Raw genomic sequence first — 17,326 nt, forward strand, 5'->3', positions numbered from 1 at the left:
AAGGTTTCTTTGTTGAGCCAAGGCTGGCCTAAACTTTTTTTTTTCCTGATACTGGCTCTATGTAACTCTGGTTGTGCTGGATTTCTCTATGTAGACCAGACTGGCCTTGAATTTAGAGAGATCCACCTGGCTATGCCTCCTAGGTGCTGGGATTAAAGTTGTTACCACCACACTTAAATCACACTGGCCTCTTAATTTGTGTATTAGTTTCTTGTCTCTTGCTATGAAAAGTACCTGGTAAAAACAACTTAAAGAAGGACTTAGGGTCTGGAGAGATAGCTCAGAGGTTAAGAGCACTGACTGCTCTTCCAGAGGTCCTGAGTTCAATTCCCAGCAACCACATGGTGGCTCACAACCATCTCTACTGGGATCTTCTGGCCTGCAGGCGTACACGCAGGCAGAACATATAGTAAACAATACATAATAAATCGTGGTCATGTTGTATACACCATCAGGAAGCCCAGAGCAACGAACACCGATACTCAGTCAACTCTCCTCATCACGGTGTCTGGAATGCCAGCCTGTGGCATGGCGCCACCCACAGCCGCCGCGGTGTCCGCCCACCGTAATGAAGCTACTCTAGACAACCCTTCACACATGCACAGAGGCTCGCCTAACCTAATTCCTCTCAAGCTCGGACCTTCGTTCCCTGGGGGAGGAGGGGTGTCACAGACCCTGTGGAGTTGGCGGTGTTAGCCATCTTTATATCTTAGATTCTCCTGTCTCAGCTTCTGGAGTGCCGGTGCCTTACAGGCATCAGCACACTTAGCCCAGTCCTGGCGTTTTGGTTTTTGGCTGCCAGAAGGAAAGAACAGTAAGGGGTCTTTCGGGATCATCTTGACTGCAGATGAAGTGTCCCAGAAGGAAACTAAGGCAGGAGGTAGAAAACCATTCTTTGAACTCTCGGATCCTGCCTGAAGCCAGAGGGTAAGCCAATACGTTCTCTGCTTAAACCAGAAGGCAGATGTTTCTGATTTTTCTTTGTTCGTTTCTTATTCGTTTGTTTGTTTTGAGACAGTAGTCACTGATACACTCTACATAGCCCTAACTGTGCTGGAACTCACTATGTAGACTAGGCTGACCTCTAAGCCACAAAAACCCACCTGCCTCTGCCTCCCCAGTGCTGGGGGTTAAAGGTGTGGGCCATCGCAGCTGGTGCGACGTTTTGGAATTTACAGTGGAGCCTGATTATTAGTCCCCACAGCTCTATCTCCTCCCTGGACAGCAACCCTCCTCCCCCAAACAAAACAAAACAAAACAAAACAAAACAAAACAAAACAAAAGACTATAAACAGTTGGCAGTGAGGATTTTATTAGAGACAGTGGCTTTGGCTTTTAGAAAAGAAGAGAGGCGGGAACTTGGCGACCAAGATCACACTAAAGAGTTCCTGGCTCCAACAGGAAGCCTCCCCTCCCCCTAGTCCCGAGTCCCCTGGGACCAGTCCACAAGAAGGCACAGCCGGTCGTGGCTAGAATCAAAAGGAAGTTTCATTAAGTGTGTTTTTGGGAAGTATCAGGGGATTCCCAAGACTGGTGGAGGGTCGAGGGGCTGGTGTTGGTGGCCCTCGGAGCTCCGGTGCACCCCTTGCCAGTTCTTTAAACCGATCCACGAAGCTTCCTGCCCCGCGGCTCCGGGCCTCTGCCTGCGGTGGGCTGGGGCTCCCTCTGTGGCCACACAGGGAGGTGTTGCTGGAGGCTGAGTGTAGACTGTGAGGGAGGGAAACTCAGTGTCACAGGGCAGTGTCCCCCCAGCGTCGCCATTGCTGTTTCCATTGCACAAAGAGGGAAGTGGAATTACAGTTACCTGGTAAGAGAGGTTCTGGGTGAGGGGCTGGGAAAAGAGGCCCGAGAAGAAGTCAATGGGCTCAGTTCACACTGCTCCAGTTGGTCCATCAGCTCTTCTTCGGTCAGGCCGCCTGCTGGGGGTGACAAAGAAGTGCAGTCAGGGATAAGGTGGGGGAGGGGTCACAGGTCAAGAGCAACTGAATGTAGGAGAGAAAAAAGAATGCAGAGATAGACGGGTTGGGGTCAGGTTATGAGAGGAAAGGGGAAAAGCAGTAGTAATAAGAAAGGACCAGGGGCTGGAGAGATGGCTCAGAGGTTAAGAGCATTGGCTGCTCTTCTAGAGGTCCTGAGTTTGATTCCCAGCACCCACATGGTGGCTCACAACCATCTGTCCATTTGTAATAGGATCTGATGTCCTCTTCTGGTGTGTATGAAGACATAAATCTTGAAAAGGAGGTTGGGGGGAAAGAACCCAGTGGGCAGAGGCCTGGGAAGGGAAATCATGGGGACAGTGGGGCCTGGGACAGGATTCAAGTGAGGCAGAGAATACCAGGGGTTTGGCCCAGGCCGTCCATGGCAGTGGTCAGGTCCCACATGGCCAGGCTGCCATTGGCTTGGCCGGTGAGCAGGTAGCGTCGGGGTCTGGAGCCCAACCGCCTGGAGCCCTCACACTCCAACACTGTGAAGGCAGTCGTAGCGGAGCCATCCACTGAGCGTACAGAACACACCCTGTGGGGTGCAAGGGGTCAGAGGTCACTCAGCCTGGTCCCTCTCCTTATACCCTTCCCCAGTCAGTCTCCACCACTGAGTGAGTATTCAGGTCCTGCCCTCCTTATCCACCCCCCTCTTATCTACCCCCCTTTATCCACCCTCCCTTATTCACCCCTCCCCTGTCCACCCCTCCTTTTCCACCCCTCCCTTATCCGCCCCTCCTTATCCGTTCCCATCCAGTTTGTTTGGGGACAGGGTCTCAAGTAGCCCAGGCTGGCCTGCAACTCACAGGTAGCGGAGGATGGCCTTGAACTTCTGATCCTCCTGCTTCTACCTCCAGAGTACTAGGGTTATGGGGATGTACCCCACCCTGTTTATTCAGTACTGCAGATCAGACCCAAGGCTTCATGTATGCTAGGCACTCACTGTACTGTATTACTCTGTGTAGTTCTTCCTGGTCTTGGCACATGCCCTGTCCTTACCAGACACACGCTCTCCCTCTCTTCTTCCATTTGTTCCTGTTTAGCTTTGGGTTTCTTTGCAGAGCCCACTCTCTAAGCAATGCTCCCAGGTCTCCTTTCCCCTGACACCTGCTCTGGACTCTTATAGCCTCCTGTGTGCCCACCTCACTCCTCATGCACATAACCTGAACCTTCCTCAACCCTTTGTCTGTACCCCATCCCACCCTGACACTCTGCCTGTACCCCCTTATCCCACTCAATTTCCTGGGCTATCTAAGGTCCAGCACAGTGATCTGAGGTTTTTGCAGTGTCCCTTGCACACATATAATCCAGAGGCAATTCACCCTGTAGCCTCTGCTCCTTCAGGAGCCATTGGGTGGACCCCTTTCAGGTCTCCTCTATGGTCCTGCCTCTTTGTTGGGACAGTACTCACCGCTGCCCAGTGGAGGAGAGACGCACAAACAGCTGGCTGGCATTTGGTACCACCTTCTGGATGAACACCTGCTGGTCATCCCGCTCACCATAGGGACCTGGGCAGGCAGGGGCAGGGTAAGGGCTAGCCAGGGTTCATAGGACCTTCAGATTGCACAGCACTAGCATTTCTCCATAGCTGAGCCAACTCCCAGACCTAGACCCTGCTTCCGGGATACTGCAGTTGGGCAGAGGCAGAGAGAGCTAAGGGCTCACAGACCAGCTGCATTCAGACCTAGCAGAAGATGGTAACCTGACCAGTGTTGGTCAGTGGGAATCGGTGGCCAGACAGAATGGTGTCAGCTGCCAGTACAGAGGTGAACAGGAGATGGGGGAAGCCAAGATGGTGGTGAACAAGGGTCAGAAGTCAGTGCGGCTGGAGGGCAACAGAACAGCTAACTAGGCAAGCAGAGGTCTTCAGAGGCCAGTGGGATCGCATGGGGCATAGGTCTGTGGGAGGAGTCAAGGGCCGGGAATCAGCGGGTACCAATGTCATTGCCAGCACTGCAGCCACCGAGCCCATCGGCTGATTCAAGTGCCAGGATCTTGAAGGATGCCAGTGGAGTGGAACCAGGCTGGGTGGAGATCATGCCTCGAAAGCGGGTCACAGACCACGTCCGAACATGGTTGTTGTCGGCACACACTAAGGAACAGAGGGATAGCGGCAGGTCAGGCGTGACTAAGGTGCCAGTGCAGTTCCCTCCAACCTCCCACCACAGCATGAGCCCTTTCAGAGGTGTCAAGACAATTTCAGGAATTCTCTTAGCTGGAGCTTCATAAGCCCAGAGATCCTGCTGGCTCTGCCCCTGAAGCGATTTGAGTGTAACCCTATGTTTACCTGTTCATGACCCGCCTAGAATCCTTTCACCTCATCTATCTCTTCCTGATCCTGTCTGGCTGCTAGCGCCAAATCCCACACTCCCGGCTAAAGCAAGGACGTCCACATCTGACACCGACCACGCCCCTACTCTGCATTTAACTCCTCCCCTTCTCCCCATTGGTTCCTTTGCACTGCCCGTTTCCTCGGACTGGAAAGCTTGTCCCTGAGGGTCTGTACCATTGGTCCATCATATTTCTGCTCTAAGGTCCTTGGCCTCAGACAGGCTTGCTCCGAATTCGGCCCCCTTCAACGACCCTCACACGCTTGAATGTGAAACCAGAGGTGTGGTGGTACAGGCCTGTAATCCCAGTGTTTGGAAGGCTGAATCCAAAAGATCCTAAACTCAATGCTAGCCTGAGCTACACAGCAAGACCTTATCTCAGCAAATGCCCCAGAGGCTGAGGCGAAGGCCCAGTTGTTAAAGTATCTGCCAGGCGGGCAGGATCTGAGTGTGGAGGTGTGTGCTCGCCACCCCTGCTCTGGAGAGGTGGGCATGGTCAGGTCCCGGAGGGCTCCCTGGCCAAGCACCCTAGCATAATGGGCGATCCCCAGATTCCAGTAAAAGACTCTGCCTCAGAAAACAAGATGGCGGGGCTGGAGAGATGGCTCAGCGGTTAAGACCACTGGCTGCTCTTCCAGAGGTCCCAAGTTCAATTCCCGGAACTCATGTAGCAGCGCACAGATGTCTGTAACTCTAGTTCCGGGGGATCCAATGCCAAAACACCAACACAATAAAATAAAAATAAATTTAAACGAACAAGATGGAGGGTTCTAGAGAGTGGTTTAGAGCACTTGCTATTCTTAGTGACGGCACACGTCCGTGGCTCACAACCATCTGTGACCCATCTCCAGGGAGACCGGCATCCTCTTCTACCCTCTGCAGGGTAGACACAGATACACAACATTTTTTTAAAACTTTGATTTGTTTTGTTTTGAGACAGGGTCTCTTTACATAGCCCTGGCTCCCCTGGACGTCTCTATGTAGACCAGGTTGCCTTCCAACTCACAGAGGTCTGCTCACTTCTGCCTCCTGAGTGCTGGGATTAAAGATGGGAGCCATCACACCTGGCAACCACTTCGTATTTACTCATGGCCTGAATACTATTTGGCGATGGTTTGTTTGCTTATTAATTAATTATAATTAATAATTATAATAAATAATTAATCATAGGGTAAGGGTCAGCCCAAGGGCCTTTCACAGCTGTGGGTGTGCTCTACCACTGAACGTTCTGGTCTCCTCTGTGAGAGGTACAGGGGCTCATATGAAGGCCAGAACACAATGTCAGATCCTTGGGGACTGGAGGTCACAGATGGTTCTGAGTTCCCATGTGGGTGCTGGGAGTCGAACCTGGGTTCTGTGGAAGGGTGGTCAGTGCTGTTAACTGCAGAGCCATCTCTCCAGTCCCCCCTCCAACCTGTCATTTGAGACAGGGTCTCTCTCGGGACCTGGAACTCACCAATCTGGCCACTCCTTCATCCCTTTCTTGGCTTTGTGTTGACAGAGGTGCACCCCTGTGCCTAGCTTTTTCATCACGTGGTGGGGATCCGAACTCAGGTCCCTACCCTCTGTAGCCCAGGCTGGCCTTGACCTCAGCAGCCTGGTGCGTTAGCATTCCTAGTGCTAGATCACAGGTGTACACCACAGTGCTTGGTTTATTTTCCTTGCTTTCTAGGGCTGAGGGATTGACGTGGGGGGGCGCCCTGTATGTGAGACACACGCTGATTACCCTCCCCCCATGTCTATTTATCTATCTACCATTTGTAGCTTCACCTAGAGAATTAGTTCCCCCGGAAACAGAATTGACCTGACTTGTTATCTCCCACTATGCCCCACACCTGGTACATAGTAGACGCTCAATAATTGCTTAGTGGATGGGTTATCTTCTCACCTCCCCCCAAAGTTCCCTGACCATAAGCTTTGCTACTTTTAACTTTTTAGAGACAGGTTCTCACGTAGCCTGATGGCCCCAAGATTACTCTGTCGCTGAGGACGACCTTAACATTCTGATCCTCCTGCCTCTGCTCCCAAGAGAGCTAGGATTACAGCTTTGGTGCTGGGATTCAAACTCAGTGCTTCCTTAGCACTTTACCAGCTTGGATACGTTTCTGCACAAGGTCTTACCCTGTCCCTCGGGCTGGCCTTGAACTGGAACTGATTCTCCTGCCTTAGCCCACTGAGCGCTGGGATCCCTGGCAGGAGTGGGTGTGCTTCCTCCATTCTGAGGCTACCCTTGCCGGTCTCCTGTTACCTCAGAGCACCACTGTCTCTCACACAACTCTCCCCCTGGCTCCACATGCCCAAAGCTGGCCCTCCTGCAGAGGGACCCACCAGAGATGAGGTGCTTCTCTGATAGCATGATCTTGGTGACAGGGCTGCGGTGTACACTGAAGGTCTGGAAGAGCTGGGGTCCCGAGCCCACTGTCTCGGGGTGCTGGACAATGACCCGCACCACTCCGGAGCTGGTGCCATAGGCAATCTCAATCCAGTTCCCACTGTCACCTGGGGAGGGCCAACAACAAAGAGAAGGTCAGTTATGGAAACGGAATCAGGGTCAAGACGGGGAGAGAAGGAGGGAAGGAAGGACAGACACGCAGAGAATCTGACACTGGGAAGAAGTACGGGAGGGGTGCAGAGAGGGCTCAGTGACTGAGAACATTAGCTGCTCTTCCAGAGGACCCAGGTTCAATTCTCAGCACCCACATGGCAGCCCACAACTGTCTGTAACTCCAGTTCCAGGGAATAAAATCCCTTCTTTTAGACTCTTCGGTCACCAAGCATGTATACGGCGTACTTACACACATGCAGCAAAACACTCATACGCATAAAAAATAGATAGCAGAATCTCTCTTTTTTTTTTTCTTTTTTTTTTTTTTCGGAGCTGGGGACCGAACCCAGGGCCTTGTGCTTCCTAGGTAAGCGCTCTACCACTGAGCTAAATCCCCAGCCCCAGAATCTCTCTTTTTAAAAAATTTCCAGGGGTTGGGGATTTAGCTCAGTGGTAGAGCGCTTGCCTAGGAAGCGCAAGGCCCTGGGTTCGGTCCCCGGCTCCGAAAAAAAAAAGAACCAAAAAAAAAAAAAAAAAAAAAAAAAGGGCTGGAGAGATGGCTCAGTGGTTAAGAGCACTGACTGCTCTTCCTGAGGTCCTGAGTTCAATTCCCAGCAACCACATGGTGGCTCACAACTATCTGTAATGAGATCTGATGTCCTCTTCTGGTGTCTGTAGACAACTACAGTGTACTTATATATAATAAATAAATCTTTAAAAAAAAAAATTTCCAGAATGACATATAAACAGAGATGAGTTGAGGGCCCACATCGAGTGCCTCAGGGACTCCACTGACAAACTTTGCGTTTTGAAATTCTCAGAAATTTGTTTTTCTTTTTGCAGTCAGGGTCTCATTATTGTAGCCCTGGCTGGCCTGGAATTCACTATGTGAACCAGACTGGCTTCAGACTCACAGAGACCCCCTGCCTCTGTCTTCCGAGTGTTGGAGAGATTCCCAGAAACTTAACAGAGCATCCTAAAGAACACAGGTACAATACAGCTCCAGCACTTGGAACAGTGGTCATGGCAAATACATTCGTGTCCCATATAGGAACGTGAATGGATGTTAAATCTAGGAGACAGAGAAGAACTGAGGGGCAAGCTTGTGATCCCAGCACCGTGAGCCTGAAGCAGAAGGACGAGCTGTTTGGTAGTTAAGAGGCTAGCCTGGGCTACAAAGAAAGATCCTGTCCTCCCCATAAAGAAAAAGAAGAGAGAGAAAAAAAATCAAGGCTCCTTGAGCATGGAATTGTCTACTCTGTGGCGTGTATCCAGTTTTTTTTTTTTTTATGAATTACGCAAACGTCATGTCCTGACACAAAAATTAACTAACGGGTTTATCATGGAGAGGCCAGCAGCAGCCAGCATCTAAGAGGACTAAATAAAGCCAAACAAAAGCAAATGCTGCAGGAATAAGACCTAACGTCCCGTTCCTGAGGAATCCCTCCCCTCCCACCCCAGACACACCGCTATGGCTGGCCACAGAAGGAAAAGAAACTTTGTCACAACTTACTGGTCTTGGGGGTGAGGTAGACGCTGAGGGCGGTGACCCCATCTTCTGCTGGGTCTCGGTAGAGCTCACTGACAAGGAGGTCGTTGTCCTTCATGCGCAGGGGGAATTTCTGCACATCTGGATGGGCAGGCAGGGGTGGAGTGGATGCACCTGAGGCTCCTGCCCCAACCCACCCCTCAAACTGCAGACGGACACTGCTTACCTACATAATAGATGGAGCCATTGCTGCAGCCCAGGAGGAGGAAGGAGCCGGCTGCATCATAACTCGTGATAGGCTGGACCTCCTGGACCTGGGGCAGGAAAGAGGCAGCACCAATTTAGCTATGTTTCCACACAAGGTCTCACTCTGTCGCCCATGCCTGGCATCCCTACCTTCCACAGTGCCCATTTCTATGTGCCCAGCCTGGTCAGGCTACCTGGGCCTGAGCCTACCCCTTCCAACCTTGCCAGTGGCCACCTATGTAACTGGCCTATGCACCTTCCTCTCTGTCTGTCTCGGACCATTTCCTTGGCTCCCTTCTTCTGTCTTTGTTGAGTTTTAACTATTTTCTAAGATCACGTGTGTGTATCTGTGCACTAGTGTGTGCATGTGAGCGTGTGCACGTGAGTGAGTGTGTGTGCCCACAGAGGTCAGAGTTGTCAGAGCTACTGGAGCTGCAGTCATAGGTGGTTGTGAGCCACCTGATGTGGGTGCTGGGAACGGAACATGAGACATCAGAAGGAGCTGTGCCTGTTCTTAACTGCTGAACCATCTCTCCAGACCCATTTTTGTAGGATTTTGACCCCTGGCCCCATGTAGCTCAGGTGGGTATGGAATCGGCTAGATAAATAGCCCAAATTGCTCTGCCCTTGAAGTATTGATGATCCTTCCTTACATCCCATGTACTGGGATTGTAGGTGCGTGCGTGCGTGCGTGTGTGTGTGTGTGTGTGTGTGTGTGTGTGTGTGTGTGTGTTTAGTATCTTGTTTAGCACAGGGTCTTCTCCCTGCTAACTAACTATGCACTCTATCATTGACCTACCCATGTCCCTGCACCTCACTGGGGACTCTAGGCAGGGGCTCTACCATTAAGTTACAGTCTTTGCTGTTCTCTCTCTCTCTCTCGCTCTCTCGCTCTCTTGCTCTCTCGATCTCCCTCTCTCCCTCCCCCTCCCCCTTCCCCTCTCCCTCTCCTCCTCATTTTGATGTGACTATCACTAAGCTGCCCAGGCTTACTCTGTAGCTCAGGTTGGCCTTGAATTGACTCCTCTTACCCCAGCCTCTTGAATAGCTTGGGTTATAGGCCTGGCTTCATGGCTCTGACTTTGCTCCATCTGCTTTGCCTCTGTGTCCTACCTTCACTGTTTTTTCCTGTTTCTCTCTCGGTGTTTGTTTCTGTGCATCTGTCCCTCTCCCAGTATACTTTTGTAGGACAAACACGCTCCAATTCCATGTTTTTCCTTCACATTCTAGATATGGCCTGGGCTGGCTGGAGTGACGAGCACATCCATCTTGCATCCTGCCATCTCTACATCTGCTTGAAGAACCCCACTGTTTTCCAAACCCGCCCATCCTTCATGTTGGTTCTTCAGCCACTCCTACAGGAAGGCCTCCTGGACCTTCTACGGACTTTTTTTTTTTTCCTTTTTCTTTTTTTCCGGAGCTGGGGACCGAACCCAGGGCCTTGAGCTTGCTAGGCAAGCGCTCTACCACTGAGCTAAATCCCCAACCCCCCTTCTACGGACTTTTATCTCACGTCTACTTTAGGGTTCTTTTGTTCTTTCTCTAGGTGGGGTGAAATAGGAAGGAACCCTGGGCCTGTACAGTCTAGACACTTGGCAAGAGGGAGCCAGGCTGGCCCAGACTCACCTGCCAGTGCTTGGTCACGGCGTTCCAGACACCGATGCGCCCTGTGTGGCTTGTGGCAATGAGCTGGTTCCCAACAAAGAACAAGGCTTCCACAGGCACACCCAGGTGGAAGACACCTGAAGGTAGCAATGGGGCTCTCAACAGGAGGCTAGAACCCCACTGCAGGGCTGGGGATGGGGCAGCAAGAAGCCCTAGGGCCATGGGTTGTATGGGGAAACAGGATCCATGGCAAAGAGGAGTCCAGGAATTACACGGGATCTCTGATGGGTGGGGGACTGTAATGGCCAGTAGAATTCTAACCAGCTGAGGCTGCCAAAAAGGCCCACACCCTTCTATTGGAACAAAGGGTTATGACAACTAAAGGCTAATTTTTGTTGCTATTGTTTTGAGTCAGAGTCTCATGTAGCCCAGGCTGGCCCCCACCTTCTGGGTACTGGACAACAGCTATGTATCACAATACCCAGGTTATATGGTACTGGGATTAAATCCAGGATTTCACACATGTTCCTTTCTCTCCAGACATATAAATAAATTTATAATAAAATAAATTATAGTCAGTGTGTTAACTGGTTATGGTGGCTGTAATCCAGTATTCAGGAGTTGAGGGCAGGAAGACCTGGAATTCAAGGCTAGCTTGGGCTACATGGTAATACCTTGTCTAAGGCAAAATGAAACAATGAAACATTCAGAATTCTGAAGGTCTGAAACACTGTCTCACAAGGCAAAAAGACTGACTCCGCACAGAATTCCCATTCTCACCCAGGGTTTCTGAGTTTCAGGGGTTGGGCTATTTTAACAGGTTACAGGATTCTACAGAGCTCTAGAAAAGTCCAGGAGACATACCTATCTCAGAGCCACCACCTTGTGCCTGTAGCGCCCACAGAAGGATCTCGCTGCCTGTGGCTGCAGCCACCATCTTGTCATGCTCGCCTGGAGCACCACCGAGCACCCGAGCTGTGAGAGCCAGGCGCTCAATGGGCCAGTCTAGGCGAGGACTGGAGAATGCAAGCTGCCAACCGGAGGCTTCCTTCAGTCTGTGGGATTGAGGGACATCAGCAACCCTCACCTCAGAGCACCCTACCCACAGGGGCAGAGCCTCCCACTCCCTCATCCCCACCCTCAGCACCTATAACAGACGAGAAAGTGGGTATACGCCACAGCAATCCAGTTGTGGTGACCACACACCAGCCGCACCATCCCTGGTTCCTCTGGTTGGCCTTGGGAGTAAGAGAAGAGACCAGAGCAGGGTCACAGGGGCCCAATGGCCCTGACCTCCTAAAGGACAGAAACGTAAGCTACATCTGGTGATGTAGTCTGTCTGGGACACTTAGTGAGACCCTGTCTCAAAACAGAACGTAAAGAGAAGGCTGGGCTCCGGGGAGTTGGTTCAGCATACAAGAGCAGTTCTGGCACAGGCCTGACAACCAAGGTTTGTTCTCCAAAACCCACACGGGGTCCTTTGACAAGTACGCTGTGTTCTGTGTTCGCAATGTACGCACACACACTGATGATAATTAAAAACTAAATCATCAAATAAAAATAAGAAGTTGAGGAGCAAACATTGAGTTTATATTCATAATTCTAGCACTCAGGAGGTTGAGGCAGGAGGACTGGATTGCTTTGAGCTCCAGGCTAGCCCAGCCCAGAATAAGATCCTGTCGAAAGAAAGAAAGAAAGAAAGAAAGAAAGAAAGAAAGAAAGAAAGAGGAAAAGGAGAAAGCAAGCTAGGGATATGCAGAGGTACTAAGCCAGGCTCGAACTCACCTGATGGGGATGGAGGTGCTCTATCATCCAGCATTCGGCCTAGCAGCCCTGCATTACCCAAGTTGGGGGGCATCGTGTTGCTCCGTCGAACAGGGGCTGGGCGTCCCCCTATTTGCTGGGGCCCCACCAGGCTGTGCCGGTTTCTCCGCTTCACTGGGAACACTAAAGTGAGGGGAAGAGGCAGGCACCATAATTAAAATCATGGTGGGTAGTCTATGAACTCTTAAACCATGACAGGCATGGATACCCAGTGTGGGGCATAGTGTCCTGGGAAAGGTGTTCCGTGGTGCCAGGATGCAGCCTTCAATGACCCAGAAGCCTGGGAAAGACCTGGTTTGGTGCTGCTATGGTGTTGACGCCTTTTCAGTGTTTGCTAATTTGGCCAGGCCTAGCAGGCAGATCTGTAATCCCAGCTATTTGGAAAGCTGGAAGTGCAAGTTGCAAGTTCAAGGCTAGGCTGGACAGAGCTGGGCCATGAACCTGTTCCCTGATGTTACCAGGGAAAAGCTGTGTGCATTGTAGAACACCCGTGTAAAATTCACCAGTCAGGGTTTGGGGCGGGGGGAGATTCATGCTACAGCACCTGGGTGCAAACTCTAGCACTGGGGCTACAGAGGTGGCTCAGCGGGTAAAGCGTTTGCTATAAAAGCCTAAGGACTAAGTTTTGGACCCCCACACCCTTAGAGGTAGGAAGGTGGGTCCTCATACTTTGTTGGCAAGCCAGCCTAGCCAATCAGTGAATTCCAGGTTTGCTCTGACCTTGCCTCAAAAAATAATGTGGATGGCTGAGTATGGGGGTGTACATCTTTAATCTTAAAGGCTTAGACAGAGGCAGGTGGATCTCTATGAGTTCGAGGCCAGCCTGGTCTATATAGTGAGTTCCAGGACAACCAGGGCTATGAGACTCTGTATCATAGAACCTCCACCCCATAAAAGTAGAATTCAATAAAGTTAGTATGATAAAGTTTACATTTATTTTTTTTCCAAAAAAATGGGATGAAACTTAAGAAAACGCAGACTACAACTCCCGTCAAGCTCTCGAGGATGTTTCTGAGCTCTAAAGAGAACTGGCTGTTGCACAGCTCCACGGAAAATGCTGTTTCCTATTTCCTTTCCAAACTTCTGAAAAAAGAACTACAACTCCCATTGTACCCCTAGGGCTCCAAATACCTAAGGGTCAAAGCTTTATGGGAAATGTAGTCTTTAACCCAATCTCCCCCAGCATCTATTGGGAGGGCCCACCTGGAGGAGGTAGATAACCATTGAAGAGGACATTTCCGCAGGAAGATCGATCCAACTCTTCCCTTACCTGCAGGCGACGAACTGCAAGGGAAGGAAGGACTCAAAAACTTCATCTTGAGGGAAACTAAGGCAGACCCTTGCCCCCTTCCTCATCTGTCTCTCCACAAAACTATCCCCTCTTCCAAACCCCCTTCAGGGCCAGACCCAAATCTAGTGCTCTTAGCTTTAACCCAACAGTCTTTTTGACAGCGAGAGTCACAGAGGTAAAGAATGCTCAGGAAATAACTGAGGGTACTGACTGTGGGCACGGGGTGGGGCACAGGACTCTGCTTACTTACCCAGTGGAGTGAGCCCATAGAATTGGGCTTCATGGAGGAGGCTGGAACCATGGACACCCCTGGGTAACAGAAGAGACTTAGGCATAAAAAATCTAGGGCATACGGGTGGGCGGTTCACCGTGAGGAGAAAGGTTTAGAAACTGCACAGAGAATACTGAAGCCTAGCTGGGTTTGACAGGCATAAGACTCTAGGGAGGTTGAGGGTGGATGCCCGCCAGTCCAGGACAAGAGAGACAGAGGCTGGCCTGGTCTGGATTGAGATCTAGGCAACCAGGGCTACAGAGCAAGGCCTTATCTCAAGCCAACAAACAAATACATAAAATACTTTGCTTTTTTTTTTTAATCTAGATAACAAGGATGTTGGAATGGTACAAATGTGTGCATATATTTGAAGAGAAGGAATATAACATGATCAATAATTCTAATAGAATGGAGCAAAATTACTTTCCGAGGAGAGATTCTATAAGGTGGCAGAAATCACCCATTTACGCATACCAACCTGGGGTCTAACTCTTTGGTCCTCAGGAAATTGAGGATGGGGGCAAAGACAGTGGGGTCCCGGTCGATGAAGATCTGCATGGTGGGGTGGAGTGTGGGGGTCATGGAAAAGACCTGAAGTAGGAGCTCCTGTCCCTCCTCCCACCGGCGTCCCAATTTTGATCTAGCCCTACTCACGGCTCCGGTCTCATCTTTCAGGGTTGAGATACGTCCGCTCAAAAGACTAAAGGAAGGGGAAACCGAGGAGGTGTCACGGGCCGAGTTGTAGAGATAGTAGTGTAGAAACGGGTCTCCCCACACCCTCTCCTTTATCCCCTCCAACCCTCGCCCCAGACTGGTTCTCCTAATCACCTGGAAAAGAAGGAGTCTGGGATCCAGGTTAGCGTCTGGCGAGAGGTGCTGAACCTGGGCGGTGAGGTAAGGAGAGGAAACAGAAGGGGAGGTAAGGACCGCTGCCTCCTCTCGTGGGATTCACGCATTCTCCTTTGGCATTTCTTTTATTCAAGTGCCAAGCCTCCAGCTTGAGGCGGAGCAACTCTTAATGGACAAGGACTACCACCCCCGCCCCCAGAAGAGGCGGGCATCCCGCCTCGGTCCCGGAGGATGGGGCCTCGGAGGTCTCCCACACTCACCGCTTGCCCCCTACGTTCAGATGAATCACTTCCCCGGGCGCTCCCCGACTCCGGACCCCCTCCACTGCAGTCGTCGGGACAGCCATAGCCCCCCGGCAAGCCGGCCGGCTTGCACCCACTTCCGGGTGTGCACAGACCCCGCCCCTGCCTCTTGCTCATTGGCCTAAAGACTCCAGGCTCCACCGACGATTGGACAGAGAGCTCGCTCATCGCATTTACGTTCTCTGACTCTTTAAAGAGGGGCGGTCTTTCCTGGCTTCGACGGGGCGCACCTTGGGGATCCTTTGGAGGTGGTTTTGTAACGTCCCCTTTTTTCTAGGTTCCCTTATTTGGGTATACTATTTAACGAGTGTAGGCGATTCGTTGAAAAATACGTGCGAAGATCTTGAAATGAGTCTATACCAATGCTTAGGTATATGTAATGTCTAGGAGACTGTCTTCGCAGCCTCGTCCCCCACCAGCCCACCCTCCAATCCTATCTCAGATATGCGAACAAACCAGCGTAGACCATCAAAGCCAAAAGGGTTTATTATAGGTACATACAGTGTGCGCCTGCCACACCGCCCCGCACCCCAGGCCCTGGCGGCGTCTCCAAGCAGCCACTGAGGTTGCCTGTAACCCTGATCTCCCGACTCCCAGGGAGGTGCTCCAGCCAGAAGCATGCAGGGGGAGGGCTTCCCCACCCCCCTCCCCTCGGGAAGTGGCATTTACAGCTGGAATCGGGGAGGGGAGAGGAAGACAGTTTTGAACTTTGACTCCCCTCCTATTAAAAGCCTTCGCGGATGCGGGGCGGGGGAAAGGAGAGGGAGGTCTAGGTTTTTGCAAAAATAAACTAAGTCAAGAATTAACCGCATGGCTCTGAGATGGCGGAGTACAGGGGCTAAGGGCCCCTTTCCTCCCTCTTCCCAGACAGATCAAGGCAGCATTGGAAGTGAGGTAAAGGCAGGGAGGGAGTGTGTCCCCTCCCCACCCCCTAGCACCCTGGATGGTCCAGGGGACCTCACCAGCGCCCCCGTTGTCCATCCTTAGGGCGGAGAGGAGGCCAACAAATCACCACCTCCTAGATCCCTCGCCACTCCAGTTTCTTGGGGCAGGATCTGACGATTAGGCAGGGGGCTTGGCTCAACTGGCTCCCTGCCCGTCCCCATAAAGCTCAGTTATTGCATAAAAAGAATGGAGCCCCAGCACCTGGGGTGGGGTTGACGAGCAGGAAGGGACCGAGATATGGCTAATAGGGACAGCAATCCCCTACCACCACTTCTTGGAGTGCAGAAGTCCCTTCTATTTCAGGCCCACCGTGGCACATCCGCAGCCATCTTCCTGCCCTTGCGGATGAGAAGGTGTCTTTGTGTCCACAGTGCAGACAGGAGGGGCAAGGAGACTTGTCAGACTCCAAGGGGGGTGGGGGGAGGGTACCTGGGATCACTTCCGGCGCCCGCTGGCCCTACGCTCCCCGCCCTCACGCTTGGGGTTGCCCTCGTCTGTGGATGATGTGGTAGGTAGTGTCTGGCCCCATCGGGCGATCTCGGCGTGTTCTGCCACGGAGTTAGCCACAGCCTCCAGCCAGCCGTTCATCTCCTCCTGGCGGAAGAAGCAGGACAAGTCCGTATTTGGAAGAGAATCTCAACCACACCGCCCTCCCTAGCTTCACCTTCCTCTGTCATCGGTATGATCCTGACAGTAAGGATAAAAGAACAGTTATGTGCACCAGACTCTCTAAGCACTTCTGTGGATGGATTCGCTTAAACAGAACCAATGGGCTTATCTATAAAGCAGAGATTATCCCCACCCCCAAAGCAGAGATAAACAAAGCCAATGAAGTACTGAGCCAGAGCTTGCCGAGTCCTGGCACCAAGTCCCGTGCTAATTAGTCTCCGCGCACCGACTTACTTCATTTTTACAAAACCCTGAGATGAGTTGGACCAGCAAGAGGGCCCAGTGAATTAAGGCATGTTGGAGCCTAATGAACAATGAGTCCCCCATTACCAGGACCCTCATTGATTCAGGAAGAGTCTTCCCCCTCCACACCCAAGGCGCAGTACACGCGCCGCGACACATGCATTCATCAATGCGTGCACACAAGTAAAATGGACTACAAAGATGGATCCGTGATTAAGAGCACTGGCTGCCCTTCCGGAGAACCAGGTACCCATATGGAGGTTCACAACTATGTGTGAGTCTCGTTTCAGGGGCTACATCTTCTGGCCTTGATGGAACAACCAGGCAGCCATGCAGTACAAATGTATGCATGGAGGCAAACACACATATAAAATAAAAAATAATAAATCTTTTTAAAAACATTTTTTTCAAAGGAGCCGGGTATGGTGGTGCCTGCCTTTAATCCCAGCGCTTGGGAGGCAGGGGCAGGCAGATCTCTGAGTTTGACGCTAGCTTGGTCTACAGAGAATGTTCCAGGACAGCCAGGGCTACACAGAGTCTCAAAAATAACAACAGGGCTGGAGAGATGGCTCAGTGGTTTAGAGCACCGACTGCTCTTCCAAAGGTCCTGAGTTCAATTCCCAGCAACCACATGGTGGCTCACAACCATCTGTAATGGGATCTGATGCCCTCTTCTGGTGTGTTTGAAGATGGTGACAGTGTACTTATACATGAAATAAATAAAATAAACAGACAAGT

General features: G+C 51.4%; 2 protein-coding genes across 6 annotated transcripts in view; both read right to left on the reverse strand.

The window, feature by feature from the left end:
• Positions 1-1,290: 1,290 nt before the first annotated feature.
• Positions 1,291-14,775, reverse strand: Shkbp1 (Sh3kbp1 binding protein 1). The gene is given in 18 exon segments (NM_001271080.1): positions 1,291-1,707; positions 1,805-1,919; positions 2,336-2,514; positions 3,391-3,487; positions 3,916-4,071; positions 6,638-6,808; positions 8,368-8,484; positions 8,570-8,657; positions 10,216-10,331; positions 11,059-11,249; positions 11,342-11,432; positions 11,980-12,141; positions 13,222-13,302; positions 13,560-13,618; positions 14,059-14,132; positions 14,235-14,280; positions 14,409-14,462; positions 14,690-14,775. Coding segments are annotated over 18 exon segments (2,115 nt in total). The 3' UTR covers positions 1,291-1,475.
• Positions 14,776-15,195: 420 nt separating this feature from the next.
• Sptbn4 (spectrin, beta, non-erythrocytic 4) overlaps positions 15,196-17,326 on the reverse strand; it is an 87,193-nt gene continuing 85,062 nt past the window's right edge. For 2 of the 5 annotated variants that reach the window (XM_087555081.1, XM_087555085.1), the window contains 2 exons: positions 16,106-16,270; positions 15,200-16,014 (listed from right to left, as the gene is read on the reverse strand). In XM_087555081.1, coding sequence (XP_087411207.1) covers positions 16,112-16,270 — 159 coding nt within the window. In that variant the 3' untranslated portion in view covers positions 15,200-16,014; positions 16,106-16,111. 5 annotated transcript variants of the gene reach the window in all.

The sequence above is a fragment of the Rattus norvegicus genome, chromosome 1 (assembly GCF_021556685.1).
Source record: "Rattus norvegicus strain SHRSP/BbbUtx chromosome 1, alternate assembly SHRSP_T2T, whole genome shotgun sequence".
NCBI lineage: Eukaryota > Metazoa > Chordata > Mammalia > Rodentia > Muridae > Rattus > Rattus norvegicus.